The 24,039-nt window shown below is 42.6% G+C and overlaps 3 protein-coding genes across 7 annotated transcripts in view; 1 reads left to right on the forward strand and 2 right to left on the reverse strand.

The window, feature by feature from the left end:
* The first annotated feature begins 1,400 nt into the window (after positions 1-1,400).
* Positions 1,401-11,006, forward strand: LOC139545242 (300 kDa antigen AG231-like). The gene is made up of 6 exons (XM_071352797.1): positions 1,401-1,645; positions 2,426-2,568; positions 2,749-2,813; positions 3,391-3,501; positions 5,525-5,626; positions 10,159-11,006. The coding sequence occupies exons 1-6, from the start codon at positions 1,535-1,537 to the stop codon at positions 10,731-10,733; spliced, it is 1,107 nt and encodes a 368-aa protein (XP_071208898.1). The 5' UTR covers positions 1,401-1,534; the 3' UTR covers positions 10,734-11,006.
* Positions 11,007-12,521: 1,515 nt separating this feature from the next.
* f2r (coagulation factor II (thrombin) receptor) lies at positions 12,522-16,154 on the reverse strand. 2 transcript variants are annotated; one of them, XM_071352795.1, is made up of 2 exons: positions 15,931-16,154; positions 12,522-15,223 (listed from the first exon to the last, which is right to left on the reverse strand). In XM_071352795.1, exons 1-2 carry the CDS (start codon positions 15,998-16,000, stop codon positions 14,037-14,039), a joined length of 1,257 nt encoding a protein of 418 aa, XP_071208896.1. In that variant the 5' UTR covers positions 16,001-16,154; the 3' UTR covers positions 12,522-14,036. The 2 variants fall into 2 exon arrangements, with proteins under 2 accessions (XP_071208896.1, XP_071208897.1); XM_071352796.1 differs by having other exon boundaries at positions 12,522-15,246; positions 15,931-16,132.
* A 272-nt stretch (positions 16,155-16,426) lies between these two features.
* Positions 16,427-24,039, reverse strand: part of LOC139545239 (ras GTPase-activating-like protein IQGAP2) — a 101,428-nt gene continuing 93,815 nt past the window's right edge. For 3 of the 4 annotated variants that reach the window (XM_071352794.1, XM_071352793.1, XM_071352792.1), the window contains exons 33-38: positions 19,478-19,565; positions 19,084-19,296; positions 18,817-18,977; positions 18,405-18,548; positions 17,430-17,538; positions 16,427-17,275 (exon numbers count right to left, since the gene is read on the reverse strand). In XM_071352794.1, the coding sequence (XP_071208895.1) occupies positions 17,162-17,275; positions 17,430-17,538; positions 18,405-18,548; positions 18,817-18,977; positions 19,084-19,296; positions 19,478-19,565 (829 nt within the window). In that variant the 3' untranslated portion in view covers positions 16,427-17,161. Of the gene's footprint in view, positions 17,276-17,429; positions 17,539-17,832; positions 17,914-18,404; positions 18,549-18,816; positions 18,978-19,083; positions 19,297-19,477; positions 19,566-24,039 lie in introns of those variants that run through there. The other variant, XR_011669014.1, reaches the window with a different exon arrangement.

The following is a 24,039-nucleotide window of genomic DNA, read 5'->3' on the forward strand; positions in this document are numbered from 1 at the left end:
GTCCCTGGCGGCGTAGTGTGTTACTGATGGTAGGCTTTGTTACTTTGGTCCCAGCTCTCTGCAGGTCATTCACTAGGTCCCCCCGTGTGGTTCTGGGATTTTTGCTCACCGTTCTTGTGATCATTTTGACCCCACGGGGTGAGATCTTGCGTGGAGCCCCAGATCGAGGGAGATTATCAGTGGTCTTGTATGTCTTCCATTTCCTAATAATTGCTCCCACAGTTGATTTCTTCAAACCGAGCTGCTTACCTATTGCAGATTTAGTCTTCCCAGCCTGGTGCAGGTCTACAATTTTGTTTCTGGTGTCCTTTGACAGCTCTTTGGTCTTGGCCATAGTGGAGTTTGGAGTGTGACTGTTTGAGGTTGTGGACAGGTGTCTTTTATACTGATAACAAGTTCAAACAGGTGCGATTAATACAGGTAACGAGTGGAGGACAGAGGAGCCTCTTAAAGAAGAAGTTACAGGTCTGTGAGAGCCAGAAATCTTGCTTGTTTGTAGGTGACCAAATACTTATTTTCCACCATCATTTGCAAATAAATTCATAAAAAATCCTACAATGTGATTTTCTGGATTTTTTTTCTCATTTTGTCTGTCATAGTTGAAGTGTACCTATGATGAAAATTACAGGCCTCTCTCATCTTTTTAAGGGGGAGAACTTGCACAATTGGTGGCTGACTAAATACTTTTTTGCCCCACTGTATATACAAAAGTATGTTGATGCCCCTTCAAATTAGTGGATTAGGCTATTTCAGACACATCATCTGGGGCATCTTTCATTACAATCTATTTAAATTGCTACCTGTTTCAGCTTCCATGTAGCCCTCACCCTGAATTAATTTATTGGTTCCTAAGGGTTAGCACATTGTTACATCTTTATGCCAAATGAGACAAAAGGGCACAACAAAACGGTCCAAAGAAAAGCTATTTTGTTTTGGGACCAAGGCAGTTGGTTGCCAGGTGAACCATGAGAAAGTGTAGGCCTCATGTGCAAATAAATCCATGTGCACATACACCAAACCAAGGGCTTCCTCCCTCTTCATCCTGCAACATTGTTTTACAGTAGTTCTATACCAATCCAGACACTCTCCACCCTATTGATCATTTGATTAATTATTTAGCTTGTTGTAAAAAGTTACCTCACCAGACTGGTCGTCGTCATTTAGCTGGTTTCCAGGCTGTCTGTTTGAATTAATTCAAGGGCAGTATTCCCATACAGACGTTTCTATTTAGTGTTCTGGTCCCTAGCTAATAGATGGTGTCCACTCAGTCAGGGAGGGGACAACCATTCAGAGTTATATAAGAAAAGTCTGGATATGAATGCTGATTTAGGGCCTTAACTTATCCATTCAAGCATTGAAGCCTGTTGAAAACCTCCCCTCCTCTTCCTCCTCCACTTAGCCCCTTACGCAACAGTGCTTTGTCTAAGCCTCTGTGAAGCACATGCTTCAGAAGTAGAGGTGTTCTGCTCTGGCTGTACTGTACTATCGTCTCCCGTGTCTCTGCTCCATCTCTCTTTGTCTGTCATCTTTCACTATGTCTGTCCAGCTGGTCGTAGCTCTCCTAGCTCTAGCTTCTCTGAATGCTGCATCTGCACCGCTCTGTAAAGAACTGGTCAAACCCCTGGTACTGGAGGACCATACTGAGGTAAGTTGTGATCATAGTACTAAACATGATCTTTAGACTTAATGACTACGTCGCAGATGACACTACTCCCTATCCAGAAAACCTACTTTGGCCAGAGCCAAAGACTCTGGGGAAGGTGTCATTTTGAGACACAGCCATTTATTTTACAAATAAGACCTATTTGTGGCAAATGAAAGTGTGATTATTTATTTTGGGACAGTGACAGATGCTGTGAAGTATACATACAGATTTAGGATCTTAATTTTGCCAGTATTGTCATATCAAAGAAATCCTGCAGCAAAAGGATTCAAACATTTAGTCCATAATGTTGCTTGATCACTGGTTCGGCTATTAGCTGGCCAAAAGTAGCCTACATGAAAAGTGCAATACTGTTAATATAACTGTGTGTTAGTACGGGTTTTCAGTTAATTTATGTAAATCACAAAGCTCATTTGCATTTCCTGCAGCGTAGGAATATTCTCAGCAACAAAAGAGTGATCAAATTAAGATAATACATTTGTACTACACTACACTCTTAGAAAAAAAGGTGCTATCTAGAACCTTAAAGGGTTCTTCGGCTGTCCCCATAGGAGAACCCTTTTTGGTTACATGTTGAACCCTTTCCATAGAGGGTTCTACATGTAACCAAAAGGGTTCTCCTATGGGGAAACTCAAAGAACCCTTTATTCTAAGAGTGTACCTATTGTTTTTTTTCAACTTCAAATGGTCCAAGTTAGGTTAAGGATACTGCAATGAAGATGGTTTGAAACTCATGGGTTTTTCCTTGTCTGTGACTGGTAGATCTATGGTAAATGGGTGTATGTGATGGGGTCTACGGATCATTCAGTCTTCCAAAAAGCTTTGGGGACTCTGAAAAGCTCCTGGATAGACCTGTCGGCTACATCTGACCAACAAGTAGTCACACTACGTTGGGGAGACCGCATGTAAGTCTGGTTAGGTTGTGGATATGAATGTGGACTGTAACGAATGTCATTGGGCGTTAAAAAATATTAGGAAAGTATCTGCAATGGTAGACATTTCATTTCACCTTTCTCGGAAAGCAACGAGAATGTCTCAGGTTGGCACCTACTTTATGCTAACAAGTTTTCCTAAATATCTATCAGTGATGGCAAATGCGTTGTGGGTGCAACAAATGCTACCATCTCCGGCACCACCTCCACAGTTCACAGTAAGTGACCCGTGCTCTACTAGCCTGCTCGCCAGATCTGTCTGTGCGTTAGCCAACACCCTCCTATGGCATTATGCCAAATAGGACATCAACAAAGGAGCGAGTTGGCTGAAGCAGAAACAGACAAATTTGGCAACCAGGCTAGTGCTCTACATCTTAATGATGGAATCATTTAGCTGCTCAATAATAGGGACTTTATCCACTTGCCTATTTATTACGTACATTGTACTGTACCCTGTGCCTTATCAATATACCATGCTATGTCTTCACTTTATTTCATGATGATAAGCCTGTAAAGATTCAAAGAATAAAATACTGTTACACTTTATTTTAGTTAGATATTTTTCAGGTACTTGGAAATGACATGGTAAATATTTTGCAACTTTGTAACGTTAATTATCTAATAATTATATTGTAGTTTATTTGGTAATCACTAAAACAAGCACCAAAACGTAACCTGACATTAGGTATAAGATTTTACCAAATGTGTTGAATTCTGGGAAGTATTAGCTGAAACAGGCCTAAAGAAGTGTTACCAAATGTCCTAATCATAATGGATCATTTTGTGGATCCACAGTTCATTTGTCTGAACACAAAGGTCAGTACCTGGAGACCTGCCATGACTGCCTGCTATGGTCAGACACCTCTCGTAATGGAGACATCACTGGCAGATACCTACTCCTGTTTAGTAAGTCCACTCAATCAATCAATTTGAGTACACTCCCAAACTAGCCTGGACCCATCTGGATGTGCTTTAACCGACTCCTAACTGCTGTGTTGGTTCAGTGTCATGACCAAAATGTATGGCATGACAATGATAATCAGAGTTTGTTTAAGCACATACAGATCTGGGACGAAGCTAGCCCCAAGCGGGCCCCACTCATTGATGTTGATAAATAGTAGCAGTGTACAGTTGTGGCCAAAAGTTTTGAGAATGAAACAAATATTAATTTTCACAAAGTCTCCTGCCTCAGTTTGTATGATGGCAATTTGCATATACTCCAGAATGTTATGAAGAGTGGTCAGATGAATTGCAATTAATTGCAAAGTCCCTCTTTGCCATGCAAATTAACTGAATCCCCCAAAAACATTTCCACTGCATTTCAGCCCTGCCACAAAAGGACCAGCTGCCATCATGTCAGTGATTCTCTCGTTAACACAGGTGTGAGTGTTGACGAAGACAAGGCTGGAGATCACTCTGTCATGCTGATTGAGTTCGAATAACAGACTGGAAGCTTCAAAAGGAGGGTGGTGCTTGGAATCACTGTTCTTCCTCTGTCAAACATGGTTACCTGCAAGGAAACACGTGCCGTCATCATTGCTTTGCAAAAAAGGGCTTCACAGGCAAGGATATTGCTGCCAGTAAGATTGCACCTAAATCAACCATTTATCAGATCATCAAGAACTTCAAGGAGAGCGGTTCAAGTGTTGTGAAGAAGGCTTCAGGGCGCCCAAGAAAGTCCAGCAAGCGCCAAGACCGTCTCCTAAAGTTGATTCAGCTGCGGGATCGGGGCATCACCAGTACAGAGCTTGCTCAGGAATGGCAGCAGGCAGGTGTGAGTGCATCTGCACGCACAGTGAGGTGAAGGCTTTTGGAGGATGGCCTGGTGTCAAGAAGGGCAGCAAAGAAGCCACTTCTCTCCAGGAAAAACATCAGGGACAGACTGATATTCTGCAAAAGGTACAGGGATTGGACTGCTGAGGACTGGGGTAAAGTCATTTTCTCTGATGAATCCCCTTTCCGATTGTTTGGGGCATCCGGAAAAAAGCTTGTCCGGAGAAGACAAGGTGAGCGCTACCATCAGTCCTGTGTCATGCCAACAGTAAAGCATCCTGAGACCATTCATGTGTGGGGTTGCTTCTCAGCCAAGGGAGTGGGCTCACTCACAATTTTGCCTAAGAACACAGCCATGAATAAAGAATGGTACCAACACATCCTCCGAGAGCAACTTCTCACAACCATCCAGGAACAGTTTGGTGACGAACAATGCCTTTTCCAGCATGATGGAGCACCTTGCCATAAGGCAAAAGTGATAACTAAGTGGCTCGGGGAACAAAACATTGGTATTTTGGGTCCATGGCCAGGAAACTCCCCAGACCTTAATTCCATTGAGAATTTGTGGTCAATCCTCAAGAGGCGGGTGGACAAACAAAACCCCACAAATTCTGACAAACTCCAAGCATTGATTATGCAAGAATGGGCTGCCATCAGTCAGGATGTGGCCCAGAAGTTAATTGACAGCATGCCAGGGCAGATTGCAGAGGTCTTGAAAAAGAAGGGTCAACACTGCAAATATTGACTCTTTGCATCAACTTCATGTAATTGTCAATAAAAGCCTTTGACACTTATGAAATGCTTGTAATTATACATCAATACTCCATAGTAACATCTGACAAAAATATCTAAAGACACTGAGGCAGCAGACTTTGTAAAAATTAATATTTGTGTCATTCTCAAAACTTTTGGCCACGACTGTAGGCAGGCTGTACTCCAGACAGGGCATTGTGAAAGTTGACCCTACATCGATAAGGTGTTGAAACAGTATCTTTCTGTCAAAGGGGTCACTATTTCAGTAACCAGCGAGTTCAACGCATTGTTTTGAAAGACAATGGAAGAAGAGCTTTTTGTTGTCTGTTACTAGCCCTAAAAGAGTTCACAAGCAAGTTACTGTTTGGACAGCTTACCAGCCTCCCTCCCCCCTCTCTTTCAGCAAGGTCAGGGAAAATGGATCCCACATACCTGGACACCTATAAGAACCAGGCAGAGTGCCTGAACTTCCCAGAGACACACCACACCTATGATGGAGAAACAGGTCAGCGATTCTCTTCGCGCCTCATCTATTTATTTGTTATAGATGCTGAAAAATCAATAAAAGGTTAAGCTTGTCTAAATTGTCACTGTGTTTGAGGGGAATTGAATCATATGAGCATTCACAAGTACCTCTCTAACTGTATCTTGAGCAGACAGAGGAAAAAACGATGGCCATTCCATGGTCAGGGTCTAGTTCCATAGCAATATACAGGCTCAACTTGTTTTCGGCACCTTTAAAACCTCTTGACACTACAGGGGGTGCTGTTTCAACTTGGACATTTATCGTTCCCAAATTAAACTACCTCGTACTCAATTCTTGCTCGTACAATATGCATATTATTATTACTATTGGATAGAAAACAATCTCTAGTTTCTAAAACCGTTTGAATTATGTCTGTGGGTGAACCAGAACTCTTTCTGCAGCGAAATCCATGACAGGAACTGCGAAGGTCTGAAAACGAGGCTCTGTTCTCAGATCAGTTTAAAGCTCTGTATGTATCCTATGGGTCGACATGAACTGCACCCGCCTTCCCCTGGATGTCAGTAACCAATGAGAAGTGGAATGGAGTGTCTACGTAGTTCTCAGAGCTTATAAAAGGCCAAGGAACGAAGTGCGCTCTCTTTTCGTCGTTCGTCATTGCGCAAAGCAAGACCTCAAGATGGCATTTTGAAACGCTCAGTTATCGGCCTTAGCTATATCCGTCTGTAATTTAATTCGATATAGGTGTTAGAAACATCATAACGAAGTTATTTTAAACCGAGTTATATCAGTTTATGCGAGTATATTGCTATTTTCGGAATTTCCTTAGTATTGCGTTTTGGGGATTTGGGAATGTTGTGGCCACATAGCTATTGTTAGCTGCTAATTCCGAAGTTGAAGACGACGTTTTACAACCAAGCAACGATTATTTTGGACAAAGGACACCTTGCCCAAGATTCTGATGGAAGCTCGTCCAAAAGTAAGAACTATTTATGATGTTATTCCGTATTTATGTGGAAAAATGTAAACGCATTGTCCGCCGTTATTGCGGCACTAGTCTGGCTGTAACGCACACTGTATGTCTAGTAACGTTAATTTTAAAAATCTAACTCAGCGGTTGCATTAATAACTAATGCATCTTTCATTTGCTGTCCAACCTGTATTTTTTAGTCAATCTAATCGATAAATAATCATAAACTTAGGTGCCTTTCCAAGATGGCGCCGGCCAGAATGCATGACCTGTTGCCACTGATCACATTGTATAACAACGATTTGTGCTGCTAAATATGCACATTTTCGAACAAAACCTATATGCATTGTGTAATATGATGTTACAGGACTGTCATCTGACGAAGTATGTCAAGGTTAGTCCAAAATTATATATTTTTTGCTGTATTGTTACGATCGCTAACCTGTGCTGCTGGTAAATTGCTTGTGTTTCTGGCTATTGTGCTAAGCTAATATAATGCTATATTGTGTTTTCGCTGTAAAACACTTTAAAAAATCTGACATATTGGCTGGATTCACAAGATGTTGGGCTTTCATTTGCTGTACGCTGTGTATTTTTCAGAAATGTTTTAAGATGAGTAATTAGGTATTTGACGTTGGTCTCTGTAATTATTCTGGCAGCTTCGGCACTATTTCAGATTGCAGCTGCAATGTAGAACTGTGATTTATACCTGAAATATGCACATTTTTCTAAAAAAACATATGCTATACAATAAATATGTTATCAGACTGTCATCTTATGAAGTTGTTTCTTGGTTAGTGGCTATTTATATCTTTATTTGGTCGAATTAGTGATGGCTACTGATGGAGTAAAAAAGTGGTGGAGTAAAAAAAGTGGTGTCTTTTGCTAACGTGGTTAGCTAATAGATTTACATATTGTGTCTTCCCTGTAAAACATTTTAAAAATCAGAAATGATGGCTGGATTCACAAGATGTGTATCTTTCATCTGGTGTCTTGGACTTGTGATTTAATGATATTTAGATGCTAGTATTTACTTGTGACGCTATGCTAGGCTATGCTAGTCAGCTTTTTTACTGTGGGGGGTGCTCCCGGATCCGGGTTTGGGAGGAATTAGAGGTTAAGATCTAAGTTGAAATTACTGCAAAGACCAATGGCCATTATCACAGACCCACCACGGGTGAACTACGGTCTGTGTCATAACTAGAGGTCTACCGATTATGATTTTTCAACGCCGATACCGATACCGATTATTGGAGGACCAAAAAAAGCTGATACCGATTAATCAGCCGATTTAAAAAAAAAATTATTTGTAATAATGACAATTACAACAATACTGAATGAACACTTTTTAAAAACTTTATATAATACATCAATATTATCAATTTAGCCTCAAATAAATAATGAAACATGTTCAATTTGGTTTAAATAATGCAAAAACAAAGAGTTGGAGAAGAAAGTAAAAGTTCAATATGTGCCATGTAAAAAAGCTAAGTTTTAAGTTCCTTGCTCAGAACATGAGAACATATGAAAGCTGGTGGTTCTTTTTAACATGAGTCTTCAATATTCCCAGGTAAGAAGTTTTAGGTTGTAGTTATTATAGGAATTATAGGACTATTTCTCTCTATACGATTTGTATTTCATATACCTTTGACTATTGGATGTTCTTATAGGCAGTTTAGTATTGCTAGTGTAACAGTATAGCTTCCGTCCCTCTCCTCGCCCCTACCTGGGCTCGAACCAGGAACACATCGACAACAGCCACCCTCGAAGCAGCGTTACCCATGCAGAGCAAGGGGAACAACCACTCCAAGTCTCAGAGCGAGTGACGTTTGAAACGCTATTAGCGTTACACCAGCCTAATCTCGGGAGTTGATAGGCTTGAAGTCATAAACAGCTCAATGCTTGAAGCACAGCGAAGAGCTGCTTGCAAAACGCACGAAAGTGCTGTTTGAATGAATGCTTATGAGCCTGCTGGTGCCTACCACCGCTCAGTCAGACTGCTCTATCAAATCATAGACTTAATTATAACATAATAACACACAGAAATACGAGCCTTAGGTCATTAATATGGTCGAATCCGGAAACTATCATCTCGAAAACAAGACGTTTACTCTTTCAGTGAAATACAGAACCTTTCCGTATTTTATCTAACGGGTGGCATCCCTAAGTCTAAATATTCCTGTTACATTGCACAACCTTCAATGTTATGTCATAATTACGTAAAATTCTGGCAAATTAGGCGGCCCAAACTGTTGCATATACACTGACTCTGTGTGCAATGAACGCAAGAGAAGAGACACAATTTCACCTGGTTAATATTGCCTGCTAACCTGGATTTCTTTTAGCTAAATATGCAGGTTTAAAAATATATACTTCTGTGTATTGATTTTAAGAAATGCATTGATGTTTATGGTTAGGTACAGTCGTGCAACGATTGGGCTTTTTTCGCAAATGCGCTTTTGTTAAATCATTACATTTACATTTAAGTCATTTAGCAGACGCTCTTATCCAGAGCGACTTACAAATTGGAAAGTTCATACATATTCATCCTGGTCCCCCCGTGGGGAATGAACCCACAACCCTGGCGTTGCAAGCGCCATGCTCTACCAACTGAGCCACACGGGACCACACGGGACCACAAATCATCCCGTTTGGCGAAGTTGGCTGTCTTTGTCAGGAAGAAATAGTCTTCACAGTTCGCAACGAGTCATGTTAGCAGGCAATATTAACTAAATATGCATGTTTAAAAAATATATACTTGTGTATTGATTTTAAGAAAGGCATTGATGTTTATGGTTAGGTACACATTGGAGCAACGACAGTCCTTTTTACAAATATGCACCGCATCGATTATATACAACGCAGGACACGCTAGATAAACTAGTAATATCATCAACCATGTGTAGTTAACTAGTGATTATGATTGATTGATTGTTTTTTATAAGATAAGTTTAATGCTAGCTAGCAACTTACCTTGGCTTCTTACTGCATTCGCGTAACAGGCAGTCTCCTCGTGGAGTGCAATGTAATCAGGTGGTTAGAGCATTGGACTAGTTAACTGTAAGGTTGCAAGATTGAATCCCCGAGCTGACAAGGTAAAAATCTGTCATTCTGCCCCTGAACAAGGCAGTTAACCCACCGTTCCTAGGCCGTCATTGAAAATAAGAATGTGTTCTTAACTGACTTGCCGAGTTAAAAAGGATAAATAAAGGTGTAAAAAATAAAAATAAAATCGGCCAAATCGGTGTCCAAAAATACCGATTTCCAATTGTTATGAAAACTTGAAATCGGCCCTAATTAATCGGCCATTCCGTATAATCGGTCGACCTCTAGTCATAACCATGCAAAACCACAAGGGGGAGACATTACAAGCATAATAAAAATGCTGTGTCCTTTTTGTTATCTACATATAAAGCATCCTCGTTTTCCTGTGGTAATGACGCATAGCTGAGAGCAAGTATGGCCTGAATTCTAGAGGATATGCAATTTAGTCAGGAAATGGCAATAAAACAAACTTCCTCTGTGACACTGAGGGTTAGTAGATACATGTTTGTATCTAATCTTTACATCCTCTTTATTTCAGAGCTGTGCCCTGATGACAACGAGAAGATGGTGGATGAGGATACTATGGAAGAGAAGCCGACTACAGAGGAAGAGAAGACTATAGTGGAGGAGGCGACTACGGAGGAGAAGCCGACTACAGAGGAAGAGAAGACTACGGAGAAGAATCCGACTACAGAGGAAGAGAAGATCAAGGAGAAGAATCCGACTACAGAGGAAGAGAAGACTACGGAGAAGAATCCGACTACAGAGGAAGAGAAGACTACAGAGAAGAATCCAACTACAGAGGAAGAGAAGACTACGGAGAAGAATCCGACTACAGAGGAAGAGAAGACTACAGAGAAGAATCCGACTACAGAGGAAGAGAAGACTACGGAGAAGAATCCGACTACAGAGGAAGAGAAGACTACAGAGAAGAATCCAACTACAGAGGAAGAGAAGACTACGGAGAAGAATCCGACTACAGAGGAAGAGAAGACTACAGAGAAGAATCCAACTACAGAGGAAGAGAAGACTACGGAGAAGAATCCGACTACAGAGGAAGAGAAGACTACAGAGAAGAATCCGACTACAGAGGAAGAGAAGACTATGGATTGAGCAAAACAACCAGATCCTCACTATTGTGCCCAACATCTCTTTAGTGGAACTTTGATCCCAGAACTATCTAACCAAATATGACATGTACTTTCATTCACTTTAAATCATGTCTTACATACACAAGGAGAGTGATATGACCATGTAATGATAAAAAATGCTAATGTTTTTACCGTGAATGTTTTCATGTCTTTTTACTGTTTCTTTGATAGTCACAGTGATAACAGTTCAATATAACTGTCCAAACAGACATTTAAATAAAGACATTCAAACTCATTTTGTAACTAATTCCATTGAAGTAATAAGATCTGAATAAAATGTAACATTGGTTATACAATGTAAAACTTCCTGTACACGTCTACGTTAGCGGGGAGTTAAGAAATCAGACAACCGCAAACTACTTTCATACTTAACTTGAAATGTGTAGAGACAGCCACTGTAAACTATTCATGTTAATATTGTGGTTTTGAGACACTGCATGTCAAAATGGACTATTTCTTAAACGTTTATATAGAGCGCATAGTAATATACAGGTAACTGCCAAAACAAAGGAAACAGCAACATTAAGTGTCTTAATAGGGCATTGGGCACCACGAGCCAGAACAGCTTCAATCCACCTTGGCATAGATTCTACAACTCTATTGAAGGGATTCTTCCATGAGAAATTCCGTAATTTGGGGTTTTGTTGAGGTACTCTGTACTTTGGGGTTTACTCTGTATTTTGTTGAAGCACCTTTGGCAGCGATTACAGCCTCAAGTCTTCTTGGGTAGGACGCTACAAGCTTGGCATACCTGTATTTGGGGAGTTTCTCCCATTCTTCTCTGCAGATCCTCTCAAGATATGTCAGGTTGGATGGGGAGCTATTTTCAGGTCTCTCCAGAGACGTTCGATCTGGTTCAAATCCGGGCTCTGGCAGGGTCACTCAAGGACATTCAGACTTGTCCCGAAGCCAATCCTGCGTTGTCTTGGCTGTGTGTTCAGGGTCGTTGTCCTGTTGTAAGATGAACCTTCTCCCCAGTCTGAGGTTCTGAGCTCTCTGGAGCAGGTTTAAGTCAAGGATCTCTCTGTACTTTGCTCTGTTCATCTTTCCCTCGATCCTCACAAGTCTCCCAGTCCCTGCCGCTGAAAAACATCCCCACAGCATGATGCTCCCACCCCATGCTTCACCGTAGGGATGATGCCAGGTTTCCTCCAGACATGACGCTTGGCATTCAGGCCAAAGAGTTCAATCTTGGTTTCATCAGACCAGAGAATCTTGTTCCTCATGGTCCTTGAGGTGCCTTTTGGCAAACTCCAAGCGGGCTGTCATGTGCCTTTTACCGAGGATTGCTTCCGTCTGGCCACTCTACCATTAAGGTCTGATTGGTGGAGTGCTGCATAGATGGTCCTTCTCCCCCGATTGCTCAGTTTGGCCAGGCGACCAGCTCTAGGAAGAGTTTTGGTGGTTCCAAACTTCTTCCATTTAAGAATGATGGAGGCCACTGTGTTCTTGGGGAACTTCATTACCTCAGAAATATTTTGGTACTCTTCCCCAGATCTGTGCCTCGTGACAAACCTGTCTTGGAGCTCTACGGACAATTTCCTCAACATCATGGCTTGTTTTTTTATCTGACATGTACTGTCAACTGTGTGACCTTAAGTGTGTGCCTTTCCAAATCATGTCCAATCAATTAAATTTACCACAGTTGGACTCCAATCAAGTTGTAGAAACATCTCAAGGATACTCAATGGAAACAGGATGCAACTGAGCTCAATTTCAAGTCAAATAGCAAAGGGTCTGAATATGTAAATAAGGTATCTGTTTTAAATTTTTAATACATTTACACATTTCTTTTGTTGAAAAACCTGTTTTTGCTTTGTGATTATGGGGTATTGGGTGTAGATTGATGAGGAAAATCAATTTTAAAATAAGGCTGTAACATAACAAAATATGGAAAAAGTCAAGGGGTCTGATTACTTTCCCAACACACTGTATATGTATAGAGTGCACACTAAACAGTATTATTTACTAAGGTTACAAAATTATGTGAACTTTCAATAAATTCTATGGTTTTCCCAAAATCCTAGTTGGAGGATTCCCGGATCCCTCCAACCAGGACTTCTGGAAAACCTGGGAATTTATTGAATGTTTCCAGAATTTTGCCTTAAGCATTACTCAATATACAGTATCTGCAGTAACAAAGCATTTATAGATTTGTAAATATCAGTAGACTGGCATTAAAATATGGCTTGACTTAACGCAAACTATGAAAAAACAATTAAGACAATCAAAAAAAGAAGTGCAATAAATTCAAGCTCCCTCACTTGACAAGGTGGACAGGGTAAACAGTGGCTGCATCTCAATACTCTTATGTGGTGTCCTCTCCTTGTCTCCTTACTTTCATCTGCATTGTTCTAAAGGTACTGGACAGGTGAGCGCAAATGCCTGGTAGGCATCCATATGTTGCCTTCATCTATATAATGTCTTAAATCAGTGCAGATGAAGGGAAATAGATGAGGGAGGAGACGAAGACATCCTAGACCAGGGGTTCTCTAACCTTTTCAGCTCGAGACCCAAATGAGAAATTGACCGTCCTCTAGTGACCAAAATCATCCTCCAAAGACCCACATGAAGAAGAAATAGTGTGTGATTAATAGGGCTGTCAGAGTTAATCAGTTACGTTGGGCCAGAGCAAGAACACGTGGGTATTAGCGGCATGTAGAAAATTCGTCATTGGCTTTGATACTCTGATTGGTTAGAGACAAACCAATCTCTGATGACTTTATTTTGTTCAACACCCCTCATTTTGACGTCACCACAAACGACTTCAACGATGGCAGTCTGACTGAAGTATGTAGTTGAACATAGAGCAGCGGAATAATTCAGTTTGAGTCGTCAGGCAACCAAAATACATCATCTACACTGCTAAAAACAACAATGCGATGTCAAAACAAGTTGACATTGAGGTTAAAGAAAGTGTGCTTTATCAATTTAATGGATTTTGCTTACCGTTACTTTGGACAAAATCACGTTGTCAATATTCTTGTAATGGTTTTTGTATTAGAAGCAATGGTAAATTACAGCTCAATTTTAGATCATTCAGAATTTGCGATTTATCGCAATTAATCACACCAAATTCTGCGATGAACTCGATGAAATGTTTTAGTTTGACAGCCCGAGTGATTATAGATTCAGATCATAACTAGCGACATACCTCTCACATGCCCAGGGCCCACTTTGGGTTACGACACATAGTTTAAGAAACCCTGCTCTAGACTATCGAGATGCAGCCCTAGAGTCTGTTCGAATTCGCAGTCCCAAGGCGTCAGGCCATGAGCTTCCTGTAATGACTGCCCACAGTGCTCTGAATGCTCTCCAGCCTGCTGGTCCTGGTACTGCCTGTCTGAGAGCTTAGCTCTGCTCCTGGCCCAGCCTGTCTGCAGCCCAGCAGAGCTGCCACCTGTCTCTGGCACTGGGACGAACCAAAGTAGTAGATGAGGGGGTCCAGGCAGCAACTAATGCTGCCCACACACATGGAGAGCAGGTAGGCCTGGTAGGAGCTGTCGCTGCGTCCGTGGGCCAGCTTGAGGTAGTGCACCAGGAGGATGACGTTGGTGGGGGTGAAGCAGGCCACAAACACCACCAGCACTGTCACCGCCATCACCACCGCACGAGACTTCCTGGAGCGGTTCTCCACGTTGGCCGCGGCCAGGGCCTGCACAATACGGACGTAGCACACAGCAGTGAACACCAGAGGGATGAAGAAGAAGATGGAGGAGTAAATGGGGAAGAAGTAGAGGAAGTAAGCACGGAGCTTGTCTACATCCTGCACGTCGTGGCAGGTGGTGATGCCCACATCCGGGAGGTGGATGGTCTGTCTGGAGAGAAGGAGGGGGGTCACTCCTCCCAAGGCCAACAGCCACATGGCGCCACAGACCACGGCGGCTGTCTGTGGACTACGCCACGTCAGGGAGTCCATGGGGTAGACCACCGCCAGGAAGCGGTCGATGCTGATGCACATCATGAGCAGGACAGAGCAATACATGTTGCAGTAGAAGGCCGCTGTCACCAGGCGACACATGAAGGGGCCATAAACCCAGTTGTTGCCGTGGAAATGGTATGAGATCCTGAAGGGGAGCAGCAGGGCGAAGAGGAGGTCGGCACTGGCCAGGTTCAGCATGTAGATCACTGCCGGCTTCCTCGGACGGATACGACGCACAAACATCACCACGGCAATCAGGTTGAGGGGGACGCTGATAATGAGGACCAGGGTGTAGACTGTGGGGACGAAGGCCGTTGCTAGGCGACCCTGGAGGAAGCTGCGGGCCTCCTCAGAGATGACGATCTTGGTGGAGCGACGAGGGCCGTGATGGCCATGCTCCTGCTTCTTCACTGGCTCCTGGCCCATCCCTGAGCCACTGCCCTCCTGTACATCCAGCCCTATGTAGTCGATGGGCTCATCAGTCACCGACAGGAAGATCCCTGCAAACGTCCTCAGGTTGAGTCTGGAGTCTGAGAGAGACAGACAACAGGAGCTGAGTAAAAATAACAGTATGTGCTCTTCATTATAAAGTGCCTAATGAACGGTGAGATGAGATATAGCATAACATGTAAAGTGGCGGTGCTATTGCGAACATGCCACAGCAAAGACAATCGAGTGTAAGTATAGTCTACTCTGCATGCTGTCCTACCAGGGTCGAGGATAATTAACATACTGAACACAAAAGGTTTGTCATAATTAATTTTCACATCTTTCCATGCGCCCTTTCTGCATGAAAAAACGACATTGGAAAACCCCTGGATATAGCCTACAAGTGGCAGTTTGAGTCAGGGGGTAAATATGTTGAATATACTAACACATTTTTCTAAATTGTGTACAAAGTTTGAAAGAACTTTTCGTGTTGAGCTATACGTAGGTGTTCATCGCAATTGTCTTCAAATCCCGTAAAGTTCACATCTTCATTTTCGTAAACATTTTTATGGCGGTAAAAAATAAATGTTCGCCATTGAAACTGCTGTTTTTGTTAATCTTTAAAAAAAAAATTTAGCCTCGACAATGAGCAACGCAATTGGGCACATTTCAAAACCCAAAGTGCTTCGTAAAACTGCTAAAGAGCAGAAGGGTCAATATCTCCTCATAATGTAAAACAAATAATTTCAATGTTTAACTGATCTATGAAAATAAAGACAAAGAAAAAACATCAAGGCATTTTACTTACCATTGTGTGGCACATATGCTGAAGTTTGGAGAGCATAAAGGGCCAACGTCGCAACAATCCAATAAACCATGACTGTAAATTCACTCTTATTCTAAATTGATTTAGCAGGCAAACGTTTCATTAAACTTAAGACAAAGAAAATATTTAAAAATATTTTTTTTTGTGAGGGAAACTGCCGTAAGCCTTCGTACAGTCAGCGCAGCACCAAAAGACACATTGGTTTTGAAAAGGCTGACTCCATCAAAAAAAGGGGTCGTAAAAAGCCTCGCCTACTCTCGAGTGATTAATTAATACAGACAGGAGTTAAAACGTGTCTATTCAGTCACGTATACAACCATCTTTACAACCATCTTGGACCAGGGCATAATCTTGGGGTGACACTTATAAAACGAATAATGCTCCATTCTTTCTTTGATCAATCAAGCAATATCCCTTTAAACATCAACATTTCATATAGGTCTGAGTGTATTCGTCTTTAAAACAAAGACCAAGCAAATAATATATATATATTTTTATTAAACTTATTAAAACATTAGAAATTATTTAAATGTGTACTGGACGGTACATATGTGTAAAAAGCAGCGAAAGTCTAGAAATACATGTTAATTAATAGACTTTAAAAGATGCACAGCTTCCCAATGTACTGTATGTGGATTAAAAATACACTTATTATTAACCACTTCCAGACAATCCATGCTGGCTACTGTATATATCTGGACATAAATTGTACTGTCTAAACTCCCATTCTGACTATTAGGCAGTAGTGCATTGTACACATCTTGTTGCAAACATATTTTATTTTTCAGTGACAATAACAATGTTGTCTTTATAGAACTTCTACATATAAAATGTAGATTTCATTACAATATACTTTAAAAAAAAATATATTCCATGTACAATCTCCCAGTTGAAAACTGAACATAAACAAAATAATGAAACAGATATAACATGACAATACAATATCAATCAAATCAGCATCAAATAAAACCAACAACCCTTTGTGTGTGTTTTTGGCTCACCAGCCCGAGGTTGTGTGTATGTGAGACATGCTCGATAGACATGCTATAAATTGATACCAAATCATATTCAGTCAGACATACATAACACGTTGCAGACCATTCAAACTTCCTATCCCAATGGCTCCTTTACCAAACATTGCTTTGTCAGAAGGCATACAATCATTTCACACCCATGTCCTCCTCCCTATCTTTACCCCTCCTCTATATTTGGTTTATTTTCCATAGAACTTCTTGTTGAGGAGGAAAATGAGCAGGTTGACGTTGACTTTGGCCTTGTCAAACATCTTCATCACTGCCACTCCGTCGTACTGAAGTTGGAGCAGGTCCTAGACAGGGACAGAAACAGAGAAAGTCAGACAGGGACCGAGATAGATAGTCAGACAGGGACAAAAGACAGTCAACTATCATACTGCAGACAGGGACAGAGACAGACGGTCAGTGACAAATATGCGTCATCGTAATTCCGGGGAAAAGCATTACCTGGAAATGGAGTTGGACCTTTTCCATCTCAACTCCCATAAACTTGGCCTTCACCTCAAAGTCCCCAACTTCCTCACTGGGCGAGATGTCAAACATGACATTTTTGAACCTGAGAGAAAATACAAAAACATGGGATTGAAATAATGAGTCAAAATGAAAATACAGGATACAGAGACTGGATAATAACCAACTCTAGTCCTGCTATTCTCCGCAGGTCACAACGTCAGAGAGACTTGTTTTGGAATAACATTTAAATGTTGAGTGTGAGAAATAGTATGACCAGAAATAGAATGCTTTGAAATCCTTTTTTTTTGTGTACTTATTTTCTGAAATGCATTGAAGATATTGGGCCAAAGTGTAGTGTGTTTAAATGGCTCTAAAGAGGAGATACTAGCTCTCTGACCTAGCCTGGAACTCCCACAGAGTGCAGTGAGGAGCCACAGGAGCTGACTTTGGCTCTCAGCGCCACTCTAGCTGGAACAGCCTGGCCAAAACAGGAAGGACGGGAGTGAGTATTCAGAGAGATGGAGGGAGAGGGGAAAAAGAGAGGGACAGAGAGTGAAGGAGAGAGTGGGGATAGCACAAAAAAGACAGACAGAGAGAGCGAGAGAGAGCAAGAGATAGACAGAACACGGTGGGCGTCTGTATGGACAATGCCGCTTAATGAGGTTTTTCCCCTTGTCAAATATGGATAACTTACTTCTACCACAATACCCAAGACCTGGTATGGTACCAACTCCCTCAGGATTCAATACCATGTTCACATTAGGTCAACCACACTACCTCTTAAATCACAAAACCCTGGCTGTTCGTTGTAAAAGATTTTATGTTGCAAAACGTTTTCAATTGTAAAACATTTTGCTATGCTTTCAAACGGTTTGTACAAATGAACACGACTCCGGCGCCAGGAAGCTGATGTCCATGCACAATGCTAAGCTAACTAGGACCAGCTGTCCTCCACTCTGCTTCACTCACTGGTTGGTTTGCAGCCCCTCTATCTCCAGGATCACTCCCTTCTCATGCAGCCGGGCTGCCGTGTACTTCAGAGACTGATGCTTCCACTTCTTACTGCCCTTCTCCTCCACCTTCCTGTCCAGCTTGATGGACCGCCGCGCGTTCCTGTGGGGACACACACCAGATAGGTCACACACACGCATGGAAGTCACGCACGCACACATCAAGTTTTGAATGGGACCATGGGCTCTGATCATGACAAGAGCAATGACAATGTAATTCAAAACTAGCCCATATGGCCCCATTCCAAACCAATTCCTCCTCTGTAACCCTAGAACCTTGTTGACTTGCTAGGCCCTGTACAGTGTATGTTTTTAGGTTAACTAAGACTTATGGTTAGTGCCAAGGGGTCCGTTTTGTAGGCGACACTCACTTCCTGTTGAGGTTGTCAAGGCAGGTCCTGATGTAAGTGTCATAGTAGTTGGTCTGGTCCTGATAGAAGGCTGTCTTTGAGTTGAGCGCACTCAGTGTCTGTTGGAGCTTCACTAGCTCTGCCTTCCTCCTCTGTCTGTAACGCCTCTGGTAACGAATGTCCTGTCAATCACACACAGAAGGGACGTGATTGGTTAGATGGGTTTTCTGCAACAAACTCTGAAGGCCATCAGTGTGTGTGTTTGCGCTTGTGTGTGTGTTCGTGTACCTTGGAGATGTCGTTGATGAGATCCTGGTACTTGTTGCCAGTGGTGACGAGGCCAGCCTGCTCCAGGGTTCGGAGATTGCGGAGGATCTTCCTCTTCTTCTGCTCTAGAGGCAGCTGTCTGTCCTCCAGCACTGCCTGGCTGCTCTTCAGCCCCTCTGGGGCCTGGGCGTCCTGCACTGCACGCAGCTCCACCACCTTAGCATGCTCACGCTCCTGGACCACAGCACAAGTAGGAAGAGAGACAGACAAAGACAGACAGGAAAGTTAGCATGACTGCTCTTTTCCACTCCTGCATGGCACAAAGGTCATAGCATGGAAATCAAACCACTTTAATAGAGAAGTATCTGAGGTGTGGAGTGCTGGGCTGGTTTAGGGGTCATGATTATGCCGTCACCTGGCGGACAGAGGCTGGGGTCTCCAGGGTCTCTGGGAGAGTGTCTCCTGGCTGGATCCTGATCACATCCATTATCAGCTTCTTAGTTCTGACAGAGACAGACAGAAAGAGAAAACATCACCTAGGTTGCATCGCAAATGTGCATCACATCCACTATTCTCTATGTAGTGCAATACTTTTGACAACAGCCCCAGGCCATGATCAAAAGTAATGCACCTTATCATACACAGATAATATACTGTACAGACCAGGGCACTGACTAGGTTTCAATATTTTACCGGTATTTTACAAATGCTCCATCCCGAGAATAAGCCACTTTTCTCCCGGGTAACCTGGTATTTCACGGCAAAACCGGAAGTGTCATTCAAAAGCATTATAAAGTATATAAATAGGTCTATAGGAGGCCCATAGATGTACATTACATGACCAAAAGTATGCTTGTCGAACATTTCATTCCAAAATCACTGCCATTAATATTGAGTTGGTCCCCCATTGCTGCTATAACAGCCTCCACCTTTCAGGGAAGGCTTTCCACTAGACGTTGGAACATTGGAAGCAAGTCCCCGTGGCATTCAGCCACAAGAGCATTAGTGAGGTCGGGCACTAATGTGGGGGCTTTAGGCCTGGCTCGCAGTCGGCGTTCTAATTCATCCCAAAGGTGTTCGATGGGGTTGAGGTCAAGGCTCTGTACAGGCCAGTCAAGTTCTTCCACACCGATGTCGACAAACCATTTCTGTATGGACCTCGCTTTGTGCATGGGGGAATTGCCATGCTGAAACAGGAAAGGACCTTGCCTAAAGTGTTGCAACAAAGTTGGAAGCACAGAATCGTCTAGAATATAATTGTATGCTGTAGCGTTAAGATTTCCCTTCACTGGAACTAAGGGGCTAACCCCAGACTATTATTCCTCCTCCACCAAACTTTACAATTGGCACTATGCATTGGGGCAGGTAGCGTTCTCCTGGCATCTGCCAAACCGAGAGTTGTCTGTCGGACTGCCAGATGAAGCGTGATTCATCCCTCCAGAGAACGTGTTTCCACTGCTCCAGAGTCCAATGGCAGCGAGCTTTACACCACGCCAGCCGACGCTTGGCATTGCACATGATGATCTTAGGCTTGTGTGCGGCTGCTCGGTCACAGAAACCCATTTCATGAAGCTCCCAACAAACAGTTATTTTGCTGACTTTGCTTCCAGAGATCATGTGGAACTCAGAGTGTTGCAACTGAAGACAGATGATTTTTACGCGCTTCGAGCTTCAGCACTCGGCGGTCCCGTTCTGTGAGCTTGTGTGTCTTACCACTTTGTTGATGATCTGTTGTGCTCCTAGACGTTTCCACTTCACAATAACAGCACTTACAGTTGACCGGGGCAGCTCTAGCAGGGCAGAAATTTGACAAATTTATTTGTTGGAAAGGTGGCACCTTATGACGGTGCCACGTTGAAAGTCACGGAGCTCTTCAATAAGGCCATTCTACTGCGAATGGTTGTCGATGGAGATTGCATGGCTGTGTGCTCGATTTTATACACCCGTCTGCAACGTGTGCGGCTGAAATAGCCAAATCCACTAATTTGAAAGGGTGTCCATATAAACTCAGCAAAAAAAGAAACTTCCCTTTTTTAGGACCCTGTCTTTCAAAAATAATTAGTAAAAATCCAAATAACTCCACAGATCTTCATTGTAAAGGGTTTAAACACTGTTTCCCATGCTTGTTCAATGAACAATAAACAATTAATGAACATGGATGAAAAGCGTGCCCAAATTAAACTGCCTGCTACTCAGGCCCAGAAGCTAGGATATGCATATTGTTAGTAGATTTGGATAGAAAACACTCTAAAGTTTCCAAAACTGTTAAAATAATTTATGTGAGTATAACAGAACTGATATGGCAGGCGAAAACCTGAGGAAAATCCATCCAGGAAGTGGGAAATCTGAGGTTTGTAGTTTTTCAAGTGATTGCCTATCCAATATACTGTGTCTATGGGGTCAGATTGCACTTCCTAAGGCTTCCACTAGATGTCAACAGTCTTTAGAATGTTGTTTCAGGCTTTTATTGTGAAAGGGGAGAGAATAAGAGCTGTTTGAATCAGGGATCTGGCTGAAAGCCTTTAGTCATGCACGCGGCCGTGAGCACGAGCTCCGTTCCCTTTCATTTCTAAAGACAAAGGAATTGTCCGGTTGGAATATTATTGAAGATTTATGATAAAAACATTCTAAAGATTGATTCTATACATCGTTTGACATGTTTCTACGAACTGTAATGGAACTATTTTGACTTTTCGTCTGGACTTAGTGCCCGCGCATTGTGCATTTGGATTACAGGACTAAACGCGCAAACAAAAAGGAGGTATTTGGACAGAGAGATGAACTTTATCGAACAAAACGAACATTTGTTGTCTTAACATGGAGACCTGGGAGTGCCATCAGATGAAGATCATCAAAGGTAAGTGATTCATTTTAAGGCTATTTCTGACACCTCTCCTTGGCTGGAAAATGGCTGTATGGTTTTTGTGGCTAGGCGCTGACCTAACATAATCGCGTCGTGTGCTTTTGCCGTAAAGCCTTTTTGAAATCTGACACAGCGGTTGCATTAAGTAGAAGTTTATCTTTAATCGTATGTTAAACACTTGTATCTTAGATCAATGTTTATGATGAGTATTTATGTAATTTGATGTGGCTCTCTGCACTTTCACCAAATGTTTGTTTGAGACAATGCATTTCTGAACATAACGCTCCAATTTCAAATGAGGGTTTTGGACATACAGATTAACTTTATCGAACAAAACACACATTTGTCTAACATGGAGTCCTGGGAGTGCCATCTGATGAAGATCATCAAAGGTTAGTGATTAATTTAATCGCTATGTCTGACTTTTGTGAGCCCTCTCCTTGGCTGGAAAATGGCTGTATGGTTTTCTGTGACTAGGCACTGACCTAACATAATCGCATGGTGTGCTTTCGCAGTAAAGCCTTTTTGAAAACGGACACTGTAGTTGGATTTACAAGAAGTTTATCTTTAAAATGGTGTATAATACTTGTATGTTTGAGGAATTTTAATTATGGGATTTCTGTTGTTTTGAATTTGGCGCTCTGCAATTTCACTGGCTGTTGTCGAGGTGGGACGCTACCGTCCCACTTGTACCAGAGAGGTTAAGGTCACAGTTATGAAAACTTAGGACACTAAAGATGCCTTTCTACTGACTCTGAAAATCACCAAAAGAAAGATGCCCAGGGTCCCTGCTCATCTGCGTGAACGTGCCTTAGGCATGCTACAAGGAGGCATGAGGACTGCAGATGTGGCCAGGGCAATAAATTGCAATGTCCGTACTGTGAGACGCTTAAGACAGCGCTACAAGGAGACAGGACGGACAGCTGATCGTCCTCGCAGCGGCAGACCACGTGTAACACCTGCACAGGGTCAGTACACCCGAACATCACACCTGCAGGACAGGAACAGGAAGGCAACAACAACTGCCCGAGTTACACCAGGAACGCACAAGGTTCTCACCAGACATCACCGGCAACATCGTCTCCTTTGGGCACAAACCCACCGTCGCTGGACCAGACAGGACTGGCAAAAAGTGCTCTTCACTGACGAGTCGTGGTTTTGTCTCACCAGGGGTGATGGTCGGATTCGCGTTTATCGTCGAAGGAATGGGCATTACACCGAGGCCTGTACTCTGGAGCGGGATCGATTTGGAGGGGGAGGGTCCGTCATAATCTGGGGCGGTGTGTCACAGCATCATCAGACGGAGCTTGTTGTCATTGCAGGCAATCTCAACGCTGTGCGTTACAGGGAAGAAATCCTCCTCCCTCATGTGGTATCCTTCCTGCAGGCTCATCCTGACATGACCCTCCAGCATGACAATGCCACCAGCCATACTGCTCGTTCTGTGCGTGATTTCTTGCAAGACAGGAATGTCGGATCTCAATCCCATTGAGCACGTCTGGGACCTGTTGGATCAGAGGGTGAGGGCTAGGGCCATTCCCCCCAGAAATATCCAGGAACTTGCAGGTGCCTTGGTGGAAGAGTGGGGTAACATCTCACAGCAAGAACTGGCAAATCTGGTGCAGTCCATGAGGAGGAGATGCACTGCAGTACTTAATGCAGCTGGTGGCACACCAGATACTGACTTACTTTTGACCCCCCCCCCCTTTGTTCAGGGACACATTATTCAATTTCTGTTAGTCACATGTCTGTGGAACTTGTTCAGTTTATGTCTCAGTTGGTGAATCTTGTTATGTTCATACAAATATTTACACATGTTAAGTTTGCTGAAAATAAACGCAGTTGACAGTCAGAGGACGTCTCTTTTTTGCTGAGTTTACTTTTGTATATATAAGTGTAGCTAGCTAAATACTCTCCTGGGTAAATAAATGAAACTAGCTCCAGCAGGCTAATCTTTCTGAGTGTGAACAGTATTACCGTATTGTATTATATGGACTGGAATTACACACATCGTTCAAACCATGATAAAGCAGGGAGACAACATGCGATTCTGGTGCAGCACATGCGGCCTACAAAGTTACAAGTATAGGCTAGCGAATTTGAATATAATATGG

The sequence above is a fragment of the Salvelinus alpinus genome, chromosome 19 (assembly GCF_045679555.1).
Source record: "Salvelinus alpinus chromosome 19, SLU_Salpinus.1, whole genome shotgun sequence".
Lineage (NCBI taxonomy): Eukaryota > Metazoa > Chordata > Actinopteri > Salmoniformes > Salmonidae > Salvelinus > Salvelinus alpinus.

Excerpts from the sequence above, each read along its gene's own strand:
- LOC139545242 (XM_071352797.1), top strand. The coding sequence starts at position 1,535 with ATGTCTGTCCAGCTGGTCGTAGCTCTCCTAGCTCTAGCTTCTCTGAAT. Across the intron at positions 1,646-2,425 it reads TACTGGAGGACCATACTGAG|ATCTATGGTAAATGGGTGTA; the intron begins GTAAGTTGTGAT and ends TGTGACTGGTAG. Across the intron at positions 2,814-3,390 it reads CACCACCTCCACAGTTCACA|TTCATTTGTCTGAACACAAA; the intron begins GTAAGTGACCCG and ends GTGGATCCACAG.
- f2r (XM_071352795.1), bottom strand. The coding sequence starts at position 16,000 with ATGGTTTATTGGATTGTTGCGACGTTGGCCCTTTATGCTCTCCAAACT. Across the intron at positions 15,224-15,930 it reads AGCATATGTGCCACACAATG|ACTCCAGACTCAACCTGAGG; the intron begins GTAAGTAAAATG and ends TGTCTCTCTCAG.